The 19,245-nt window shown below is 44.8% G+C and overlaps 1 protein-coding gene across 5 annotated transcripts in view; it reads left to right on the top strand.

Moving 5' to 3' along the window:
- PRKAR1B (protein kinase cAMP-dependent type I regulatory subunit beta) overlaps positions 1-19,245 on the top strand; it is a 121,449-nt gene that overhangs the window by 42,414 nt on the left and 59,790 nt on the right. For all 5 annotated transcript variants that reach the window (XM_081889303.1, XM_081889302.1, XM_081889301.1 and 2 more), the window contains 2 exons: positions 16,434-16,495; positions 18,786-18,832. In XM_081889303.1, coding sequence (XP_081745429.1) covers positions 16,434-16,495; positions 18,786-18,832 — 109 coding nt within the window. The remainder of the gene's footprint in view (positions 1-16,433; positions 16,496-18,785; positions 18,833-19,245) is intronic.

Here is a 19,245-nt window from a genome sequence, read left to right as displayed (position 1 = left end):
CACTTCTCTGAATTTTCTGAAGCAGTTCTCCAACCAAAATAAATGCATATATTGGGGGAAGCGTGTTGGGTTGAAATAAACGACAGACGAGTGACAAGTGTCATATGGGAGGCATCTCTCAAGCATGTCTCGGGGAGTCCCTTTTATTGAATATTACAGCATTGCCACATATGTGCTAGCAAAACTTCCCATCAGAAGCATGCACAGAAATGAAAATAGCATCCGAGAATACCTCATGTTAAGAAAAATGTGCACAAAACATTATTATTGTTATTTCATTTATGAATCACTTCCCATGAGGCATTCCAAGGCTATTCACAACATAATAAAAGCATTTATAAAACAGGTACACACATATAAAAACTTATACAATTGCATATATAAAACATTATACTCCCCCACACACGGAGTTAAAATAACTGCATGTATAAAAGCATTGGGTTGTATTAATAAACTTATCTTTGTCCTGTACTTTAATTTTAATGGTTTTATTCTAAGTAGGACCAGCATAGATTACAACCCGTTTAAAAAAACAACAGTTTTTTTTAAAACAAAACAAAAAACAAAAACCAGCATATATATATTTTCATGCAGAGTTTTTAAAAACTGCAGACTGAAGTGGAAATGGGGTAATATGAACCAGAGACAAGAAAATAAAATGAGAGCGACAGATCCGTCCCTCTCTATCCAAGCCCCCCACATAAACAGCCTCCTCAATTTGATATTGTTTTTTCAACTTGGACCCCGGCACCTCCTTCCTTACAATGGAGTCGGATTTAATTAAGTATATGAAACTCCATCTGCTTGTAGATATCTCCCACCCCGACCACTGAATCATTTCCTTTCTTGAAGTCTCACCTAGAAGTTCCTTCCTTTTTGCAATGGGCCCTAGTTTATTGCCATCTTAATCACTTTCCTCCACCCCCTGCCCCCATCGCCACATTCTTGCATTCTTCCTTTGCTGGAAGCAGCCAGCAGAAACAATTGGAGGCGGAACCAAGTTGAGTGCAGATTTCACTAAAAGGAAATCTTATACCGAGTCAGAACCCATCTAGCTCAGTATTTCCGACACTGGCAGGAAGCAGCTCTCCAGGGTCTCACTCCAGCATCTCTTTCTCAGCATTACCTGGAAAGACGGGGGTTTGAACCCAGGACCTTCTGCATGCAAAGCAGCTTCTCTGCCACCAAACCACAGCCCTTTGCCGATCATAGTAGCAAACTTTAGTGTGCAACTCCCTTCCTGGTGGGTAGGTGTCTGGATCCATTGGGTTGGATATGATGTTAGCTCTCTTCAGACCAGGACGCGGGTGGCGCTGTGGGTTAAACAACAGAGCCTAGGGCTTGCCGATCAGAAGGTTGACCGTTCGAATTCCCGCAACGGGGTGAGCTCCCGTTGCTCGGTCCCTGCTCCTGCCAACCCAGCAGTTTGAAAGCATGTCAAAGTGCAAGTAGATAAGTAGGTACCACTCCGGCGGGAAGGTAAACGGCGTTTCCGTGCACTGCTCTGGTTCGCCAGAAGTGGCTTAGTCATGCTGGCCACATGACCCGGAAGCTGTACGCCAGTTCTTTTGGCCAGTAAAGCAAGATGAGTGCCACAACCCCAGAGTTGGCCACGACTGGGCCTAATGGTCAGGGGTCCCTTTACCTTTTATTCAGACCAGACCCATTAAAATGAATGGGCTCACTTAGGTCCATTGGGTCTGATCTGAGTTTAAGGCTCACTTTCTAGACAGCCTCCGCATTTTAAAGAACCATGTCAGACTGTTGCTCCGTCTAGTTCATTATTTTGATTGGCAGGATTGTTTTCCAGCCTCTCCTGGAAAGACCAGGGATCAAACCTGGGGCTATTTATTTATTTAGCATGCCAAGCATGTTCTCTGCTACGGAGCTCTGCCCTTTCCTCATAGGAGAATTTATGAGGTTGCTTATTTTGTTAAAAGGAAGTGAGGGATTTGCTTCTTGAGGTGCGGAATAGATGCAGCGGAAAATGCGTAACTCAGAAGTACACAGTGGCTGTGTTAGGTCTAACAGCATACCCGTAAACCGTACCGATTTAAGTGGGACATCCTGGAATTACAGAAGCAATCTCAGTTTCTGATTGGATCCCGGAATGCCCTGTTTTTTGGTCTTGCGCGAATAACTGGCTGGTGCCAGAGCGCCGGACCTAAAGACGCTAGGTTTTTTTTTTTTGTAACCTTGAGCAAGTTACCTGTCTCCTGGGACAGCTCAGGACCAAAAGACAAGCGTCCCAATTTTGATCAGTGGGATGTTGGAAGGTATGTAACAGTGCATTTTCATTTTTTGGGGGGGGGGCATTTTCATTGGCATCATGACTGGGGGGTGGGTGTTAATTAATCCTCTACACCACAGGAATTCCAGCCCGGGTGAAAACAGGTGTTACTTGTGCCTACTCTCAATTTTAAAAGGATGCTTCCCTCTTTCCATGTGATGCATTTATCATCATGTCTACTTTGGAGCAGAGAATGGTTTTGACGGATCTTGGTGCTGATTCAGTGCAGAGAAATGGACCAGATAACCTTTTTAATGGGGCTTCCTAGTCCTGATCTTATTGGACTTCAGGGTTTAACCGAAAGGAATTTGCACCGTGACTTTCCTAACGTTTCATTCAGAAATAAAATGTCAAGGCCGTACATTTTTTTCCTTTCTTTCTTATTTTGGCTGGGGTAATTTTGGCTCAGCCTTATGTCAAGCCCTCAAGGGGGTGGGCGGCGGCGTTGGGGGGGGGAAGGATTGTAAAGCATTTTCCCCCTTCCTTTGCACTTAACATTTAGAGAGATTAGAACGCCAGAGGCCATTTTTTTCCTGAGCTGTTTTATAGAAGAAGGCCTGATTGCACTTGTCTGAGCCACATACCTGCTTGAAGTCATATTTGCAAAGGAGGTTATTGTTGTCAGCGTTTGATTAACAGAACTGTATAAAGCAGGCAGTGGCAGCAAAAACAACAAAAAAAGCAAAAGTCAAAGATCATAAAGAAAGTTAGAGATGAAACGTGTTGATTTTGCGAATCCAACAAAGGGAGATTTCTTCCATTTGTAGTGGGGGTGCATTAAAGCAAAGAGGTTTGGGAACTGTGTGGTTGAAACCTTAAGAGAAAGCTCGCAAGCTGAGTTACTTATTAGATTTTGTTAAAAAAAAAGAATTCAGCCTCTATATTCCTGTGAGATCCAGATCCTACGTGTTTTGACCATTTCAAAGCTGTTATTTGCCAAAGCACAGAAGAGAACATGTCAACCAACAAAGCAGGGTAATCAGAAAAATCTGGAAACAACTGAGCTTCATTAAGTTGTCAGCAATGTTGAAGAAGAGAGTTAATTATCAAGAAGAATTAAATAAATGGAATCAGTTAACAGCTGAGGTACAAAAACAGAATTAATTGGATATTTCGGGTGTTCATGTGGATTACTTCTTTAGATCAAGAAAATGAAAAATATAAGGCAAGTAAAAGAATTATACCTTTTCTGTCAAGCACGGATCTGTAGCTCTGGAGATTGGTCTTGACATGAAGGAGATATAATGCAACTATATTATATTGTGATAATTTATTCAAGCAGTAAATTTTATCTCACCAGTCATCAGAAGGGATGCCAGGGAAGCTAACAGATCCAAAGGTTTTCTCTCATCTGTTCAATACTCAGAGCCTTTTCAACGGTGGCTCCCCATTTGTGGAATGCTCTTCTCAGGGAAGCCAGCCTGGTGCCATTGTCTGTCTTTAGGCAACAAGCAACAACATGCTAATTTACTCAGGCTTTTGGTTTTGAATTGGAAGGGTAGTTGGATATTAAAGGAGATTCCGGCTAAATACCAGGAAGAACTTTCTGATGGTAAGAGCAGATGGTAAGAGAGAGTGGAACAGACTCCCTTGGAAGGTGGTGGACTAATCTTCACTAGAGGCTTTTAAGCAGAAGTTGGATGGCCGTCTGTCATAGATGCTTTAGTTAAGATTCCTGGATTGCAGGGGGTTGGACTAGATGACCCTTGAGTCCCTTCCAACTATACTATTTGATGATTCTATGCCTTTGTACCCCAGCTTTTTCTCCAAGGAGCTCAAGGTGGTGTACATGGTTCTCTCCCTCCTCATTTACCGTAATCCCCACAATAACCCTGTGAGGTAGGTCAGGCTGAGGGATAGTGATCGGCCCATGATCACCCATGACTGAGGTGGGATTTCAACAGAGTGCAATCAGTACTTGTGGTTGTTTTCAGTTCACAAGCAATACACAGTTGATGACTGTACCCTGCCTCCCATTTGCATCACATTTCCTTGCATTGAAGTGAACGGTACAGAATATGGTAATGGTGATGTCATTAATTATGTAACTGATGACATAAAATTCCACCACAGTGGACAGCAAGGCAAATAATGTAGTTTTTGCGATAAGCTGAACTGCAGTGAAGCAGACACAGCGCAGCATGTGACTGATGGACAGGGCAGAAATCTGTGCCTTTTTAACACCCCATTTCCCCCATGCTTAAGTTCAGTTCTGCATATTTCAACATGACTTTGTGATATCTTAGGAAACAAGTCCTCATGAAAATTCAGCAGAGTTTTCTGTGTATAACGTACACATTTTTGTCTGCAGTTCTGCCCAACAGACACATTTTTACAGTGCAATTTTCCTGTCTACGATGCATTCTCGCATGCCGTTTTCACCAATACATGCATTTTCATGCACACTTTGCACTAGCAAATGCATCTTTGTACAAATTAGTTAGCTGTGGAACTGCACTGCAAAATTCAGAGGAGTGCAAATTTCAAAACATGGCTATGTTTCAGCTTGGGTATTATTTCAGATGGTGTGAATTAAGTAGACCCCCCTATATATATATGTATGAATAGAAATTCTGCATTCATCCGTAATCACAATAAGGCTTAGGAAAATAAGTTGTTGTAAAGCTGCTGATGTGAAGGGGATGCAGAGACGTAAGAGGAAGGGAGGGATTTCTTCAAATGTGCTTCCTCGGGAGCTCAATCATGATATCTTTTGGCAGCTGGCACTAGAACTCAGTATTTGCCAGTTCCTTCCCTTCTCACTCCCCACCGCTGCCTGCCATTCATTCTCTAAGCTCCATCCACGATTGTGCAGAAGGTTCCTTTCCCAGAAGTTCAGCATGGAGCGAAGGGTAACACTTTAGTTCATGATGGTCATTTCCACTTTCTCTTCCTCCTGAAGCAACATGGTTGGTGTGTGTGTGTGTGTGCGCGCGCGCGCCTAGGGACTTGAGAAATGTTGCATCATCCTAACAATGTTAACCAGGTCTCTCTCTGTAGCAGGGATACCCAATGTGGCATCCTTCAGAGGTTTTTGGACTCGCAACTCCCATCGCCTCCAACCAGCAGTGGTCAGACATTATGTGCCAAGGGCTCTTCAGTTCCATCAGGATCTGCCATGGTTTGGTAGCTCCAGGTGGAAGGGGAGGAAGAGAAGGAGAAAGGATAAGAAGTTGGGGCAGAGAGAGAGTTTGAAGGCAGCCACCTAGGTTCGGAGGGCTGAGTCAGTGTCACTCAATGCTACCTTGTAAGTAGGAGTGAAACCACCAAAAAAACAGTGTCCCCAACGTATGGGGGGTGTGAGCCAGAATTATACTGCATTCTGCTTTTATGGAAAGGTAGCACATTAGATACATTTCCTCTGAAAATATAAAAATGGGACATTAAAATCCATAATCAATAAATAGTTGTCATTATCCCTCACCCCAACCACCTGAGTCTTTTTGTTTTTTAAGCGTAATAGAGAGGCCGCTTGATTAAAATAGCATCATGTTTACTAGGTTGGTATTTATAACCCAACAAAATCACGGCACATTAATTATCTGAAATTTAAAGAAGCAGGTGCTTATTCCTGCTCATAAAACTGTCTCGTCTATCTTATGTACCAGGTTCTTGCATTTTCATTTGGGAGAGAATGGCTGAGGGAGATTGAGCCAAGTGACGTACATTTTGTGTTGCATTGGTGGGTCTCTGTAACTGGTGGGCTCTAGGGCAGGGGTGGACAACTTCAGGCCTGAGGGCCCAAACTGCCCTTCCAAGTCTCTCTATCTGGCCCTGCAAATTGCAGGCATGGATCCCCTATGTGGACTGGGACTACAGTGGATGGGGGTGGTAAAGGCTTAAAGTCTCTTTGTATTCGGTTCTGCTTGCTGGTTTAGCCACAGCCATTTGGTTGGCCACTGTGAGAACAGAATCCTGGATTGGCCTGATCCAGCAAGGCTCTTCTTATTTGCTTATGCTTGGCTCCTCATCTGGATCAGGCCCCTTGCCATAAAGCTATGCAGCGTGTAGTTTGAGCCTCAGTTCGAATGTGTTCAATAGATCTCATATCAAAGACTGCAGCTTTAAATTTCTTTAATCAGCTGACTAATCTGTTAGGGCTGTCTCCAAACATGTGCGGAGTGTACCCAAGAGTGCTATTTTTTTTAAAAAAAATTAAAGCGCAGCTTCTAGAAGTTTATAATGAAAGCACTGAGCATAGACTTTTCTGGCTTTCCATCCTTCTGTTCTGGCAGCCATACATGAGGATGAAATTCTGGTCCAGCCAGTAAAATCCTGGCAGGTGTGGAAGTGTCCTGGCTGAGCCGTTCAGCTGCTTTATCATTTGAAAACAACAAGAAAGGAGGGCAGAGAGTGAAATCTGGCAGTCAGGCACAGAGGCCTGCATCTGTCTCAGCCGACTCCTGTGTGTGAAGTGCTAAATCTCTGAAAAAAGGAGGTGCTCCATTCAATTTGGGTTCTGTACAACTGCTACCAATTAAAACAACAAAACATTCAATGGATTTGCTGTCTGGGGCGGGGAGAGAAGGGGAAAATAGGCTTTCAGAACAATGTTGTTGAGTAAAACAGGCTCTACCTTTTTGGTCAGTGTGCTGCTGCAACAGTGCTGCAAGTTGTCATGAGGTAAACATGTGCTCACCAGGGCCTGCATATGTTCCTCAGCTCCTTCACGCATGCAGATGTGGAACTAAGTGCAGAGGCGTTTTTAGGGTGGTGCGGCTGCACCTGACGCCATGCTGCTGGGGGCGCCGAAACATCGCTGCAGAACACAGAGGCAGGGGGCACTGAATTTTAGCATTGGCCAGGGCGCCATGACATCGGAGCGCCCAAAACCCGCTCCTGCTAAGCTCTTGGGGACAGATAAGCAGGAGATACACACACCCTGAAGCTGATTGATGAATAAACTGGGCCCATTAACACCCGCCATTTCATAAGGAAAGCAAGACTCCCATCACAAGCAATTTTTGAAACTGCATTGGAAGGCCTTCATTGATCCTAGTACAAAGCGTAAATTACGTAGCTGGCATTCAGCCTGTACAGCAGCATGGGGGCCTGGTGGAGAGCCACATCTAAATCTAGGGCCAGGGAGCAGTGCTGGGGAACCTCAGGCCCAGGGCCATTTGCAGCCTCCCAGACCTCTGGGCTCTCCTCAGGCCACTCGCCTTTTCCAGTCACACCACCTACTGGCCCCGATTCACTCCTTCCTTGAGTTTTTCCCCTTGACAGGAATGCATTATTGGACTCCCATGATGCCTCTTGGTTGCCTGGATAGAGAGCATACCCTCCATCATTTCTCTGATGGAAATAGGGACCTCCCATTCCATAACGATAATTCTTACTATTTCTACCCCACACATCTTACTGGGTTGCCCCAGTCACTCTGGGCAGCTTCCAATATATCTATATAAACAGAATAAAACATTTAAAAAAAAATACCTATACATAATTGTCTTCAGATGGCCCAGGGGTTCGGATGAGAGGGGTGTGCGAGTGCGCATAGACACTGCCTGTACTGAGGTAAAACTTCTGTACATTGCTCTTCCTGATTTTGGCTCTGGCCCAGTCCGCCATGGACATGTGGTCCTTGGGAAGGGCACTCAAATGAATGTGGACCCTGGACTGAAACAAGGAGAGGGCGGTGGTGAAACTGGGAGAGGGAAGAGCTGAAAGCAGAAGCGCATCAGTCATAAGGTGCTGCTCTATTGACCAGAGCCCCATTCACACCATGCATTTAAAACACTATGATGAATTCCATTTCATTTTTATAAATACCACATTAGGTTAAGGTCTGGTTCACTACAGTAACAATCCCCCCCCCTTGCAATGTACACAATATCCTTTTTGTTCTGTTTTGTTTTCTGCATGGGTACCATTTCTTGTTTCTTTTTGTGCCTTATTTCACTCTGTGCACTTGTAACTTTGTATTTCCCCCCAGTAAAAATATATATTAAAAAGTGCCATGGTACTAATTTAAACACTCATGTCCCCCCCCCCCACAAGAATTATGGGAGCTGTAGTTTGTTAAGGGTACTGCTTAAAGTGGTATAATACTGTTTTAAATGTGTAGCGCTGATTGGTCCACAGTTAAAACAACAATTTAAAGACAGCCAAGAGGCCCAGATTAAGTCAGTTTTTCTAAAAGGCCCGGATAAACAAAAATATATTTGCCTGGTACCCAAAAGAGTACAAAGATGGCATCAGGCCAGCCTGTTTTGGAAGGTTGCTCCATAAGCAGATGCTAAGAGTAGAAAGGCCCACTCTGTGGGGTTTACCCACCTCACTTCATTCAGAGGGAGCACCCAGCGCATGGCGTCCAAAAAGGTTCTTAAGCATTGGGTCATGCGGAAGAGGCACTCTTTCAGGTAACCTGGTCCCAAGTCATTCAGGGCTGAACTTAATCCTCAGCCTATGCGAATGGACCATCATGAAACAAACCACACACACACACACACACACACACACACACACACAGCTTTCCCATCCCCTCAAACACAACACTTTTCAGTGTATAAAATTTGTGCATTCAGATGTCACCCATAAGTGAATACAGTGGTACCTCTGGTTGCGAACAGGATCCATTCTGGAGGCCCGTTCGCAACATGAAAAGAGTGCAACCTGAAGCACCGTATCTGCGCAGGTGTGATTTAGCGCTTCTGCGCATGCGCGAGCGGTGAAACCCGAAAGTAGCCCTTTCTGGCACTTCCGGGTCGCCTCGGGACGTATCCTGAAAGAACGCAACATGAAGCGGACGTAACAAGAGGTATGACTGTATAACAATCCAGGAACAAAGTGACGTATCTACCTGTGTGAACTGGCCCTCGGGTTTGAGCCTGAAGGAGTAAGGCAGCGTTGAGTACAAAAGATCAGGATTAAGTGGTTTGCGGGGTGGCAACGTCCATTGTCCTCCTTGCTGTGAAGGGTGCCTGTGATGTTTGCTCAGAGCTGGTTGTTATCATTTGAAGACATCGGCAGCCAGCTTATTCCAGACAAACAGAGGAGGGACATTTCCTACTTTGTAGTGTTCAGCATGAAAGACCCGGAGGAAGCTTTTGAAAAGGAGCATCAGCAATATTTACTTAACCGAGTGTAGGCAAACACACGGGAGGCCTGGAACTGCTGAGATTTCTTAGTAAGAAGTGATACTGGGATTTAAAAGTCTTACTCAGGAGAAATGTGTCGTGAGTCTTCTGGAATGGATGCCAAAATATCTCTCCAGGTGAGCTAATGTGCCATCATTTACACACTTGCTGTACACTGAGTCTTCCAGTCCTCTTTGCATAAGTATGAATGACTATATGCATTACAAGACAGAGATGGTATTTATAACTCTAGAAGAAACTTCAGTAGCTTTCAGGGCTCTCTGCGTGTTAAAACCTGCAGCAAGTCTTTGATAGCCACAGCCATTAAAAAAAGAAAAGAAAAATATTCTAAAATTTGATTTTCTTAGAGAAGGCAGGTGGGGTATTTTTGGTCATTATCCAGTAGATAAAACTTTCGTGTCTGAACAAATTCTCCCATCTTCTTTTTGCTCATCTAGCTAACACGAACCTTAGCATTACATGCTTGTTTCTTTTTCTTTGCTTAAAATTTGATGTATCGTGGTAGAGCACGGTATCAAAAAAGCACTCAGCAGTTCCTGCGCTTAACCTCTCTCCCTCCTCACAGGGACTTTGGGAAGGTTTTCTGATTACAATGTGAAGCCAGGCAGAATGGACCAGCAGAGCTCTGCACACCAGGATGGTAGTTTCCTAGATCATAGAATTACAGAGTTGGAAGGGAACATGAAGAACATTTCATCCGACTCCCTGCATTGCAGGAATATGCAGCTATCCTGTTGTAGTCCCGCGCTGCTCAGTCACAGCAGAGCTCAGTGGCAGGCGAGGCCAGCCAACCAGCCAAGTCTCAGGGGGGTACTTGCCTGGGGGCAGAGTCCATATGCCAGGTTCAGTCCAGTCCTAAGGTCAGGAGTATCTCAGTTCACGTAATCAGACAGTCCAGGGGTCAATGAAGCTGAGAGTGCAAGGTCGCAAGAAGCAGCAAGGTCTGGCCAGGAACGACAAATGTTGTTTCCAGCAACTGACTGAGGCTGGAAACCCAGCATAAGAAAGCTGGAACCAGCTGGTTCTCATCAGGAACAAAAAGGCTGATCATCAGCAGGTGGAGTCACTCTGCCTCCTCCTCCTTCAGGTTGCTGCTCAACAGGTGAAGCCGATCCCTGGCCCATGACATATCCTTTACAGGATTGAACCTGCAACTTTGGCGTTATCAGCACCACACTCTAACCAACTGAGCTATCCAGGCTGTTTGGTCCTGAGGTCCACAGAGGGGAGAGAACACAAGAATGGACAGCGAGCCTTGCAGGATCTGATCAGCGGCTTATTAGGTCCAGTATTTTATTCTGAGATTGGCTAACCAGGAGGCGTCAGCACTTTTCCACCCAGTTTTTATTTATTTCATTTTTATTGAATCTGTACCCCACTTTTTTCATTAAGCGGTATATAATTCTTCTAAATCATAATACATATGCAGGGTTGTAAATTGCACTGGGAGCTTTCACAGGTCCAGGAGGCTGCCTGATTTAGCAGTTTCCCGTCAGCTTTTGGAGGGCTGTAAAGATGCTTGGGTGTGGGGTTCACCCGCAGTGCCCCCCCAAATTTCCATTGCACAAATGAGTCGAAGGTTGAAATAGGGCCCTCTGTCTCCTTCGAACCTGGGCTCTTTTGGTTTTTATCCCGGGATTGTTGGAACTGCAGCCTTTAAAATGTGTTTGACATTGTGTGCCCTTCTCAACATCATCTTCACATGCTGTTCCGAAAACCCTTTGGCTCAGAAGCCGGGATAATAATAAACAGAGGTAATAAATAAACAAAAGGAGAAATAAACATGCGGCTTTGACTGCTCCTGCTCCACCCCACCTCCTGTGAGGTGCTCTCCTTGTGGGCTCAGTTGAGGATGTTGGGTGCCTGGAGGCACGTCCTTTGTCTTGGGTAATAAAAGTTCAGCAGAGCAAGGAAAATGCAGAACACCTGTCGGGTCTGTCAAGCCTTAATCTACGGATTATAATGGTTTTTAAATTATGAATTTGTGACAGGCATTTCCCTACCCCCCCATGAGCTAAAGACATCAGCTTTCAAAATATATATATATGTATGAAAAGAAAGAAACACTGAACAAGGGCATTGCTCTCACAGACAAATAGAAAAGATATACCATTCCTTCACAGAGAACTCAGCCGTGGAGCCATAAGCTCCTACGCCAATGTTTGCCTAGCGGTTTTCAGACTTTCAGAGAATTTTGTTTACAAAGGGTTGTCTCAGCTGAGGAAGCCCTGCGTTTCCGCACTGCAGAAGATTCTGGAGCAAGTTTGGGCAGAGTTCAGGCCAAGGCCAGCCCAAGGCATCTTCTCGCCTGAGGTAAAACAAATAGTGCTTCGTCCTGCACACTCCCATAGTATCCTTAGATACTAACCCTCAGCAGAAAACCTCAGAGGCAGTTTTCTCCTTCCCTGCTGGTAAAAACACAGCTATGCTCTCTGTGACTAACACTCGCGTGCCTTTTATTTATGCCTTCCATGTTACTGTTTATTTTGACAATTTTGATATCGCTTCATCAAAGGAGACCCAATACGATACGACTTAAAATGAGTTAAAACTCTAAAATCAGAATTCAGTTTTAAAAACCTGCTGGAAATAAGATGAAAGATTATCCAGAAGTGCTGGAGGTTCAAAGGGGGGGGGCACACCTGGCCATAAAATTGGGCCCACAGTATTGAGCTACTGTTGGATCCGAGCTGTGCATCTGTGTCATGGGGATCCACTAACAGTCACTCCTCACAAGATCTCAGTGATTAGGCAGGGCTATAAGAGATCAGGCAATCCTTGACATATTCTGGACCCAAGTTGTCAAGTGTCCTGGGAAAAACGGGACATCCCGTTTTATCACATAACAGCACGGCGGCCATTTTGGGTGCTGCAATATTGCAGGATTTTGTGCTGAGGACTCTCCCAGAAGAAAGCGCTTCTCCCCTGGGCGGAGTGCTTTTTCGGGGCCACGATCTCGCTTGGCACCCCAAAATGCGTGTTTTTGGGTGCCGTGGGAGCACAACCTCGAATATGTGTGTCTTTTGGGCTCTGGGATCTCGTGTGGTTTGGACACAGGATGCTGGAGAGTATGCAGGGTCCTTGTAAATGAATACAGTGGTACCTCGGGTTAAGTACTTAATTCGTTCCAGAGGTCCGTTCTTAACCTGAAACTGTTCTTAACCTGAAGCACCACTTTAGCTAATGGGGCTTCCTGCTGCTGCCGCGCCACCGGAGCACCATTTCTGTTCTCATCCTGAAGCAAAGTTCTTAGCCCGAGGTACTATTTCTGGGTTAGCGGAGTCTGTAACCTGAAGCGTATGTAACCTGGAGCGTATGTAACCCGAGGTACCACTGTTCAGATATTTTTAACCTGGTCCAACAGTGTACGGGCAACCAGTGCAGACTTTTGATCCCCAGAGTTGTGTGCTGGCGCCAATCTTCCTCCATTGACAGTTTCACCATAGCATCTTGTAGCAGCTGGAGACTCCGGAACAGGCCCAAGGGGAGCCTTTCCAAGACACCCAACATTCGCTGCCTGAGGTCGCCGCTGCACAACTGCCAAATGGTAGGGCCGGCCTTCCTTCAGAGTCACTGGATTCGCTTTGTTTTGAACAAGAGCCCTGAGGCCTACCAACCAGAGACAGGGGGCAAAGCAGTGGTTCCGAGGGGCACTTCAAAATAAAGATTTTGAAGAATAAGCAGCCCCACATAGTAAGAAAAGAAAGCCACAGTGGCCAACCAGATGCCTGTGGGTTGCTCACAGGCAGGGCAGGAATGCAGTAGCCTTATCCCATCATGTTCTCCAGCGTTCAGAGTCCTGTGCCGCCTGAGGTAATATATAGCCATCATGACTATTAGCCAATGATAGCCATGAAATTGGGGCGTACTCTCCAGTCGGCAAAGAAAGCCTTATAAGCACGTTCCATCTCATCCCCTCACATCTTCATTGGCCACATCTGGAATGGGAGCTGGATGCAGTGAGGCCACAAATTCCCAGAGGCCCTTTGGCCACCTCTGTAGAAGCATCCCCATCCCCACAGGGGCTTCCCCAGCAGGGGGCAGCCTTGAGCCTGCCAGCCACTCCCCTAGCCGATTCCCTGTCTGCCTCTGAATCAAATGGAGGCTCTCTGGCGAAAATATAACACTTCAGGAGCAAACGATAGTGCTTTGGTTCAACTTTATGACCGGGTGTTTCCTAGATCCAAGCCTGAGCGAGTGAATTTTGGAACTGCTGGACAGGAAATAAGCTAATAATGGGATTTTGCAATGCTCAGTTTCCCATATATGGGAGCAAAAATTTGCCACAGGTTAGTTGCTGACCTCCCGGCTATTTGGGTGAATCTTTTTTATTTATTATTATTATAAGAATTCCCTTTGTTCTCCTTGCTCATGTGGCATGCTGAGGAATGTGCTGTACACCAGGGGTGTGCAACTCAAATCACTCCAAAGGCCATTAAAACAATATTAACTCAAGGGGGCTACACCACTGCATTAATCACCAGAAAGCATTTTTATTATCATTTTTAACTCATTATCCCATGCTTTGTTAACCTCTTGTTTGCCACAGCACCCTAGAGCAGGCAGTCTCATTTCTCTGATCCATCACAGATCTGTCTGAACCCCCCTTCCCTCTCTCACTTCATATAATAATGCTTTTTTATGCATCTTTTATACATTATTCAACTTAAAACATACAGTTAAAGCACATGACTTTCCCAAAGAATAATGGAAGTGTCGTTTGATAATGTAATGGTTCTAGGGGTTGCTTGTGCGTAAATCGGCACCACACCTGGCTGGGTTGCCTGAGTGAACCCTTTCTGTCCAGACAGCCACTCGCCCGTGGCTGTCTCAATCGCTGGCAGAATCCGTCAGTGGGCGTTTCTTGAACTTCTTCCAGCAAAGAAGCTCTTTGATGCCTAGTCTCCCCCTACTCTCCCTGCGCGGAAGCCTTCTGAGCAGGGAGGGTGTGGGCAGCGGAGGACCTGTGCTCTCCCCGCTGGTCCCCGGCGAGGAGTCATGGAGCCACCTCGCCGATTCCCCCATCTGCCCCCCTTCTCCACTGGTGCTACGCTGATTTCCTTCCCCAGAAGATGTGCTGCCTCTCTCCCTCCCGGGACGCTCTCTGGAGCCCTCCCTCTCCCTCTGGCTCCGATGGCAGTTCCCTGACAGATAAGAGTGCTGGCAACTGTAGCTCTGTGAGGTAAACTACAGTTCCCAGTATTATTTGGGGGAACCATGTGCTTTAAATGTATGGTGTGCACACAGCCTCCCTCTGCATCCCACAATGTACCTTCTCTCTGCGCCCTGTGGCAATAAAGGAATTTGCAACACCTTGTTGTTCTGTGTGCTGCTTCAGTAGGAAGCAATTGGACAGTTCTTCTTGAAGCGCATAGTATTAAGTATGTCTTTAGCCACCGGTGTTTTATTGTGCATGTGTTCCGCAATATTTCATTGACACAATAATACTGCCTTACTGGTGGATTTATTCTGCTTTATTCGTTGTTCTGTTATCTTTCCCCAATGCTACTAAATTATCGCTGTCTGGAAGGGCTATAGCGCAACAAAAGCAGGAGAAAAATAAACCAGAACTTCTGTGGTATAAAACAGTACAGTGGTACCTTGGGTTACATACGCTTCAGGTTACATACGCTTCAGGTTACACACTCTGCTAACCCAGAAATAGTGCTTCAGGTTAAGAACTTTGCTTCAGGATAAGAACAGAAATCGGGCTCCGGCAGCGCAGCAGCACAGGAGGCCCCGTTAGCTAAAGTGGTGCTTCAGGTTAAGAACAGTTTCAGGTTAAGAACGGACCTCCGGAACGAATTAAGTACTTAACTTGAGGTTGTGAATGGGATCCGTTCCGGAGGCCCGTTTGCCACATGAAAAGAGCGCAACCTGCAGTGGCACGTCTGCGCACACCTGGCTTGCGATTTGCCGCTTCTGCGCATGCGCATGACATCATTTTGCGTGTCTGCGCATGCGCGAGTGGCGAAACCCGGAAGTAACCCTTTCCGGTACTTCCGGGTCGCTGAGGGATGTAACCTGAAAGAACGTAACATGAAGCGGATGTAACATGAGGTATGACTGTATGGAATTAGAATTCAGTAGGGAGGACGATGGGGGACAAGAATTAGCACATTTGTCATTGGCTCTGGTGCCCCCTACTGTTGGCCTACCAGCCTTCTGCCCAATCATTCCCAATGGGCAGCTGCCACTGGCACTGAGTAGGCCCAGCCCTCTTATGAACTGCGTGGGCTGACTCATGGAAATCCCAGCATTCATCAGGATTTCAAGTTTTGAAAATGTTCATATTTCTCCTTGTATGAGAATGTCATTAAAGGCTGTAAAGAGGCATTTGCTGTTATGGTTCCCAAAGACACAGAGAGAAATTATTATTTCATATGCTTTTAGCGGCAAGGATTTTATATGCAAAATACTGGGGGAGGCGGGGGGAAGAGAGAGAATGTCCCTGTCTAAGGGGATAGCTTATTAAATTATGGGAACTGACAACTCCTGAGCAAAATCACTTGGGTTAAACAAGGGAAAAAGAAAATAAATTGGAACAAGAACAGGCAATGCTCAAAGAAGTCCAGAAATGCAGAAAGAGAGGGATTAGCTACCATCCGTTCTCAGTTGTATGAGAAGATATGAATATGAATCTCCACAAATTGTAGACTTAAATACATAAACAAAAGGGTTCATCGATGCCTACCTCCAATTAACTCCAATTACTTATTCTAATTATTATTGTTAAACTTCAGTGATTATTTATGTTACTAGGACCAATGTTAATTGCCTAGTTCATTGTTTTGCTGTTGCTGTTTATAATGTTTAGGAGCTGTCCTAAATCACTATTTTTCATTTTGACAGTTTTCCGTGTATATATGTGTCTATGTGTATGTGTGTGAACTGCTCTGCATTAAGTTACTGCAAACAAGCGACTAATTAAACAACATGCCAGCTTCTTTACATGCTGATTGTGAAGAATCCACACATCATGGGGAACTGAAGGCTTTCAAGCAGGACAAAGATGTCTAAAGATGCCTCTTTCTCTTTTGCAGTGACATATTTGATGCCATGTTCCCTGTCACACACATTGCTGGAGAGACTGTCATACAACAGGGTAAGCGTCCCACCCTGCATATGTCTGGTGGAAGCGTGAAATGCATTGCTCCGTGAACATCCATGTTTGGGGATAAATGCTGTGACCTTGGAGCTCAGCCCCTGCCTCTCTTCTACAAAAAGGAGGGCTGAAAGAGTGTCTTTTCTAGTGGGTAACAGGAACGTAAACCTTCCCATGCCTTCTGCTCTTGTTCCAACTCCTCCCCCAGCCACTTGCCACCCATCGGGGTTTTCTGGGTCTAGAGCAGGGATGGGAAATGGGTCTTCCAAGAGTTGCTGTAGTGCAACTCCTATAATCCTTGACCATTGGCCACAGGGAATGAAGTTGATTCGAGCTGAAGCTCAACAACAAGCTACAGGTGGTGGAATTGTCCATTAGTTAATGAATTTTGGAAAAAGATTGGTATAGAAATATTGGAAATTGTGGGTAGGAAGGTGGAAATATCTAAATTAATGGTTCTTATTAGCCTGAGTAGCACCGAGTTATGGGTAAAATTGATGGTAACTGCACCCAGACAGGTTATAGCGAGTAACTGGAAAAATGCAGAAGAGCTAGGGGTGAACCAATGGAGGAAAAAATTGAATAATATAATTTTAGAATATCTAACTGTGAAGATACACAGAATTAAAGGGTTTAAGGTCAGTGAGAAAGAGGAGGATTGGTTTGAGAAGATACTGAATTATTTGGGTAGATTTGAACAATTTGGGGAAATTAAATTGTTAAAAGTTAAATAAACCTTGTGGAGCGAGGAGTGTTAATGCATATAGAATTGTGCAAATGGTCGATTTGAATATGTTATTATTGATTATGTATGCTCAATGTATCAGCCGCCTGGGGGGTTTCCCTGTTGGGTTTTGGTTGTTGGTAAAATTAAAGAAAGAAAAAACATGCTACAGGTCTTCCAGCCTTGGTCCAGAACCTAGGCCAATGGTTCTCAAAGGGTTTGGCAGGAGAAGATGGCGGGAAGGCTCAAGGACAATCTAATAGGCATTTGAACATTTCAACGTAGTATAGTATAGTATCAAAATATTTTGTTGGGATATACAACCAGGGACAGTATCCACTCTTCTGGCTGTTCTATAGTTCTGCACAACCTATTGTTGTGAGCAGGTATTTTCAACTCTGACAAATATGAAAGATGAGAAAGGAGAAAGCCTTCTTTGTGTTGAGGAGATGAGCATTTTTAGGGATCTCAAATTAGACCTAATATAAACAAGATTACCCGGCAAAAGCAAGCTTGCACCTCTCATTGAGTTTGTACACATGCTTAAGGTACATATCTAAGAGGCTAGTTTATAATTATATTTTGGGAATGGTTCGTGTTCTTATGTAGCCGCATTGTTTTATATTTTCTGGATGTCCCATGACCGTACTCTAAAGTAGTTGCGTTCTATAACACAATCAAGCACTGCTAGGAGTTGTTTATTTATTTTCCCCCAATGTATTTCTTGTCAACAAAAAAATTGGCATGATGCGAGCAAATTTTCATTCTGAAAGTGTGGTCCAGAGAAGGAAGTTTGAGAACCACTGACTTAGACTGTTGGGAAAGTGTAGGGAGAGCAGTTGGATGGAGAAACTGATGACTAAAAGGAGGTTTAGTTGCCTTTCCACTTGTCTGCCATTTATTTGGTGGAAGAATCGCCTTCCCAGCAGAGTGAGCCATGGGCTTTGAAGGCACCAGCCAGAAGTGTAGCATGTATTTATTTATTTATTTAATTAATTTATTTATTGCATTTACATCCCACCTTCTTCTCCAAGGAGCTGAAGGTAGTGTTCACGATTCTCCCGCTTCACGTTTATTCTCCACAACAACCCTGGCAGATTGGGCTGAGAGGCAAGGAATGGCCCAAGAATACCCAGTGAGCTTTAGGGCTCTGTGAGAATTTCAACTCTGGGCTCCCAGGTCCTAGGTCTGGCACTCTAAACACAAGCTTTCTGTAGTGCTGGCCTTAATTCACTTGAGAAAAGCTGCCTGAGTATCTTTGCTAGAAACAGAATTAATAAGGAAAGCTGAAATTGAAGATGTGTTAATGAGAGTTAATATACTTGGCAGTTCATCATGTCATGTGCTTACTTGCCAGATGGCTATGCTGTAAAATGCAGGAATACTTTAATTTTCAGCGATATCCTGTTGATCATGAATATACAAGGTGGTATTTTGAAATAACCAAATACACAAGTTGGAAATGGGAGCTCTTGTCTGGTTCCATGAGTCTGCGCAAGAGTATGCTGTCTCCATTTTGGAAACGGTTTGTGGAAACCTTCAAAACTTGTTTTTGTTTCCTTGCAGGAGACGAAGGAGACAACTTCTACGTAATCGACCAAGGAGAAGTGGATGTAAGTGCAAATACACCTCTTACCTGGTGGAATTTTGTGGTTTCCCTTCATATCTTATTCATGCTACCTCGGGAACAGCAAAAACTGCCTTATACTCAGACCTCCTGGTCCACTTAGTATTGCCTACACTGACTGGCAGTGGCTCCATTCAGATCATCCTTGGCATGTCTGCAGGGACAAAGTGTGGGTTGCCACTTGCATTGCTGGACATTGTGTAGATCCTGCAAAGGAGAGAGAGAGAGAGAGAGAGAGAGAGAGAGAGAGAGAGAGAGAGAGAGAGAGAGAAGCAGTTTCAAAGGCACATTTAACTTCAGTGTGGACAAGCCATTCGTATTATGTTCTCCTCTTCCCATATGTCCACCCAGCTCAGTTTTATAAACCTTGTTTCCACGATAGGTTCTAGTCCAAAAGGG

Source organism: Podarcis melisellensis (genome assembly GCF_964234715.1).
Source record: "Podarcis melisellensis genome assembly, chromosome: 14".
NCBI classification, from domain to species: domain Eukaryota; kingdom Metazoa; phylum Chordata; class Lepidosauria; order Squamata; family Lacertidae; genus Podarcis; species Podarcis melisellensis.
The sequence above is the reverse complement of the archived record's forward strand: the minus strand, read 5'-3'. Positions and strand labels throughout refer to the sequence as shown.